Source organism: Salvelinus namaycush, unplaced genomic scaffold, assembly GCF_016432855.1.
Source record: "Salvelinus namaycush isolate Seneca unplaced genomic scaffold, SaNama_1.0 Scaffold587, whole genome shotgun sequence".
NCBI classification, from domain to species: domain Eukaryota; kingdom Metazoa; phylum Chordata; class Actinopteri; order Salmoniformes; family Salmonidae; genus Salvelinus; species Salvelinus namaycush.
The window spans coordinates 112,234-117,500 of NW_024061294.1; the positions used below are offsets into that span (position 1 = coordinate 112,234).

Here is a 5,267-nt window from a genome sequence, read left to right on the forward strand (position 1 = left end):
TAACTGACTTGCCTCGTTAAAAAAAATATATATATATATTTCTCTGGGCACCATCACTGTTCATGACAAACTGTTCATGACAAACTGTTCATGACAAACTGTTCATGACAAACTGTTCATGACAAACTGTTCATGACAAACTGTTCATGACAAACTGTTCATGACAAACTGTTCATGACAAACTGTTCACACCCTTGTTGTTGGTGGAGAGAAATGTGCAGGTTTAAAGCACATTTTGCCATGTCTGATGTGATATTTGAGTGATTCCAACATTACTACAAAATCTATGGGCTAAAAAACGTTAGCTAGTTGATCTGGACATTTCTGACAGGTTATAAATAGCTCTCTAAGGTCTGTAATGACTGACATGACAAGAGAAAAACTGATGATTCACTATCCAATTTAGAAATTGCACCTTGAGCATTCTACTATTACAACTTTCAAGAGTAAGTTGAAAGCCAGATGGGGTGCGACGACACATAACACATCCCACAGTTTGGGAACCACTGATTTAGCAGACATTCTTAACCAGAGCAAGTTATAGGTGCAATTAGGGTTAAGTCCCTTGCTCAAGGGCACATCAGCAGATTTTTCACCTAGTCAGCTCACAGATTCAAACCAGCAACCTATTGGTTACTGGCCCAATGCTCTTAACCTCTAGGCTACCTATCGCCAATAGTAAGACTATTTGGTTCAGATTAACTATTTATTGAGACCTTGTCGCCTTGTCATAGTAGGCCAACTGTAGGCTATATGACCCACATTAATTTATGATGATGGGTTATGGGCCTGTGTAATAACAGGGTCAAAGCAGGCTGTGTGTTATCGGCCTGTGTAATGCGTGCGTGCGTGCGTGCGTGCGTGTGTGTGTGTGTGTGTGTGTGTGTGTGTGTGTGTGTGTGTGTGTGTGTGTGTGTGTGTGTGTGTGTGTGTGTGTGTGTGTGTGTGTGTGTGTGTGAATTGCTCAATCGTCGCCAGAGGCTGCATGTGTCATTCAAGAGGAGGCTGAACCGGGCGGAGTTCCAGCGGCGCTGTTCGACTGAGCGTAAGGCTTTGGAATCAGCTGTAGCTTTCTCTGCGCTACAGCTAGACTCTCTCTCTCTCTCTATCTCGGTACAGCGGGTAGAATTTCACACCAGAAAGTACAACGCGATCACTCTGGACATCCTCTCTCCAGTCCAGACGGACCTTTGGGAGACCCTTTTGGGGACTGACTGGACTGGGGCTGTCCCCAAAAAAGCGACGACAGGGTTTGACACGGAAACTGTATTTGAAGGATACATTCCACGACCAGATTCTTGATGCAGCATACAAATAGATTTAAACCTGAGAAGTAAGAGTTGCAGTTTGATGAAAAGCGTTGGGACAGCAGCTGCTCCACGCGCATAGGAAGCTACAATAATGAAAAGCACAATTTGCCATTCATCTTAAAAGTAATCTGATTTGGATACAATACACGGTTCATTGATTCTCGTTTGCAGAGTGATAATTTGCTCTATTAGAATGATAAACGTTAAGTGGAGCAACCCGGTCCCTTGCATTCCCACGAGAAGAGTCGGACAGAAACGGGAGGACTCAGAAACGGGTGAAGAGCTGGTGTCCAAATGCGCCAGGCTGAGTGAGTCTCCGGGTGACGCGGGGCTCCTCGGTAGCTCGCCAGGGTCACTGCTGTCCCCGGTCCCCTTGAGCGGCCCGACCCATCAAGGTCCGTGCCGGATAGGCCAGTTTCTGCTCCTACATATGGCCGATCAGGACAGGATGCACAGCGCACTCAACATTGACACCGGAGACGCGCTGGTGTGCAAGGTAAGTCCAAAGACCATAACCATTCATTGTGCAATTTCTTTGAATGAATGACTGTTTCTGAGATGTGGTGTGTTGCTCAACAGCACACAACCTCACATGAAGCCTAGTCTTCATGAACCCTTTGGTGTCATTATACAACGTTTTAACTGAAATAATAATGTATCAGTAGCCTATTTAAATCATCTGAAATCATTCATTTATTCATTATGTTATGCATTGATGAGCAGTGGCCAATGATCCAAATACTCCTTGCGCCTTTTGCACATTGAGTAATAATAAGGTGATAGCCTAATAATACAGTTAAATCCTAATAATAAAGTCACAACCGAATACAGTAATAGACAAATAATACGGTAAAATACTAATAATATGGTAAAAGCCTGATAATATGGTAATAGCCTGATAACATGGTAATAGCCTAATAATACAGTAAAAGCTGAATAATACCTTATAAATCCTAATAATAAAGTCACAACCGAATACAGTAATAGACAAATAATACGGTAAAATACTAATAATATGGTAAAAGCCTGATAATATGGTAATAGCCTGATAACATGGTAATAGCCTAATAATACAGTAAAAGCGTAATAATACAGTAAAAGCTGAATAATACCGTAATATCCTAATAACTTGGGAGAGAATGAATAATACGATAATAGCCCAATTATACGTTAAAAACCTAATAATACGGTAATAGCCTAATAACATGGTAAAAGCCTAACAATACAGTAATAGCCGAATAACATGGTAAAAGCCTAATAATACGGTAAAAGCCTAACAATATGGTAATAGACAAATAATACGTTAAAAACCTAATAATACGGTAATAGCCTAATAACATGGTAAAAGCCTAACAATATGGTAATAGACAAATAATACAGTAAAAGCCTAACAATAAATAAATAAAGCATACGATAATGTCCTAATTATATGTTAAAAGCCTAATAGCACGATATAAATCGAATAATACGGTAATAGCCTAATAATACGATAAAAACGAATAACACGGTAATAGCCTAATAATACGGTAAAAGCCTAATAATACGGTAATAGCCTAATAATACGATAAAAACGAATAACACGGTAAAAGCCTAATAATACGGTAAAAGCCTAATAATACGGTAAAAGCCTAATAATACGGTAAAAGCCTAACAATACGGTAAAATCTAATAACACGGTAATAGCCTAATAATACGGTAAAAGCCTACTTAACCGTGGCCATCTTTCATTAGAGTTTATGTTACGTAGTTGATGATTTCCCACATCACACCCTCTCCGCTGTTTATCAACTCCTCTCATTTGCATTCACGTCAGTAGAATACGCCACACCATGGGTGAAATATGATATGCAAACATTGGAGTGGAAATGTAGAGTCATCATTCTCCTGTTCCAGGTGCTTTAAATAAAGACAAATAAATAAATAAATAAAATAAAATAAACAAATAAAGATAAATAAATAAATAAAATAAAATAAACAAATAAAGACTTGATCACAGATGAGATTAAAACCAGGTGTCGTTTGGGAGACCTGCGTCCCCTAATTTTAACACATTAAATAACAAACAAATGTTATTATTGGTGGAAGTCCGCTCTCTCCACCCCTTGGGGGCAAAACTCTCATAAATAAGCTGAGCCCACACTGATAGCCTACAGGTTTAAACACTAAACATTAGAAATCAGTTGTTTTCAATGGATTGGATTTGTTAGACGATTATAATACGTATTGACTCACACCAACGGGGCCAAACTCTAAGCTGATACATCTGAATCCACCCTGATAGATCCCTGTCTCTGTTCTCACAGGTGTTTGACATGGGTCTGTACCAGGAGAAGCTCCGGGCCTACCGCATCCTGCCAGTCCACAGGAACATCAGCCGTATCCGAGACATTGTCCTGGGGGAGCGCTGGGCATACGTCTTCCTAGAGAAGGACCACGGGGACATGCACACCTTCGTTAAGAGCTGCAAGCGTTTGGACGAGGAGCGGGCGGCACAGCTCTTTCACCAGGTGGCGTCGGCCGTGACACACTGTCACCAGCATGGCATCGTATTAGGAGACCTGAAGCTACGCAAGTTTGTCTTCTCCGACAGGAAAAGGTGAGATGACACGTGTGCCGTTTTCATACAATATCCTGTCAACCCAACCCGTACCAAGCTGGGTCAGATATTGCCTTTCTTTTGACCATCCCAGCACTTATGGTGAATATGTAACCTTGCCAGCACAGCACAGCTTGGCTCAGCTTGGCTCAGCTTGGCACAGCTTGGCTCAGCTTAGCTGAACTTGGCTCAGCTTGACTCAGCTTGGCTCAGCTTGGCTCAGCTTGGCTCAGCTTGGCTCAGCTTGGCTCAGCTTGGCTCAGCTTGGCTCAGCTTGGCTCAGCTTGGCTCAGCTTGACTCAGCTTGGCTCAGCTTGGCACAGCTTGGCTCAGCTTGACGCAGCTTGACTCAGCTTGGCTCAGCTTGGCTCAGCTTGGCTCAGCTTGGCTCAGCTTGGCTCAGCTTGGCTCAGCTTGGCTCAGCTTGGCTCAGCTTGGCTCAGCTTGACTCAGCTTGGCTCAGCTTGGCTCAGCTTGGCTCAGCTTGACTCAGCTTGACTCAGCTTGACTCAGCTTGACTCAGCTTGGCGCAGCTTGGCTGTGTAGTGTGAAAGGGCCCTTGATTGATGTCAGTGGTATGATAGTAGAGACACGTAGTGCACCCAGCAAGACAGGCTGGGCAGAGGAGGGATGATAAGGCATTATAAGGAGGTCGTACATGTTTCTGGAAAGTATTTGGTTTCACGGTGTAATTGGGGTTAATGGCTAAATACAGTGTTATTTGTGTTTCACAGTTACCTGTTCACCCCTTCTCCCCCTCCTCCTGATTACTAGATTCAGAATTACTTCATATGAATCTAATCAGAGTTTATTGGTCATATGCTATTTTCCCCCTCCTCCCCCTACAGACAGCCTCAATGTCTTACTGTAGAACACCTCCTCCCCCTCCTCCCCTACAGACAGCCTCAATGTCTTACTGTAGAACACCTCCTTTTCCCATAGTCCTCTCCTCTCTTAATAGAAATCAAATCAAATGTTATTTGTCACATACACATGTTTAGCAGATGTTATTGTGGGTGTAGCGAAATGCTTGTGTTCCTAGCTCCAACAGTGCAGTAGTATCTAACAAGTAACATCTAACAAATTACACAACATATAACACAAATCTAAGTAAGGAATGAATTAAGACTATATACATATGGACGAGCGATGTCAGAGCGGAACGGACTACGATACCGTAGAATAGTTTAGAAAACAGTACGTACATATGAGATGATTAATGCCACATATGTAAACATTATTAAAGTGACTAGTGTTCCATTCCTTAATGTGGCCAGTGATTCCTAGTCAATGCCTATAGGCAGCAGTCTCTAATGTGGTAGAACTGATTCGTGCAGAGTTTCAACAGCAATGCTTGTGGT

The 5,267-nt window shown here is 42.3% G+C and overlaps 1 protein-coding gene across 1 annotated transcript in view; it reads left to right on the forward strand.

Moving 5' to 3' along the window:
* The first annotated feature begins 1,100 nt into the window (after positions 1 to 1,100).
* Positions 1,101 to 5,267, forward strand: part of trib1 (tribbles pseudokinase 1) — a 16,170-nt gene continuing 12,003 nt past the window's right edge. The window contains exons 1-2 of the mRNA XM_038986822.1: positions 1,101 to 1,806; positions 3,614 to 3,906. Of these exons, the coding sequence (XP_038842750.1) occupies positions 1,504 to 1,806; positions 3,614 to 3,906 (596 nt within the window). The 5' untranslated portion in view covers positions 1,101 to 1,503. The remainder of the gene's footprint in view (positions 1,807 to 3,613; positions 3,907 to 5,267) is intronic.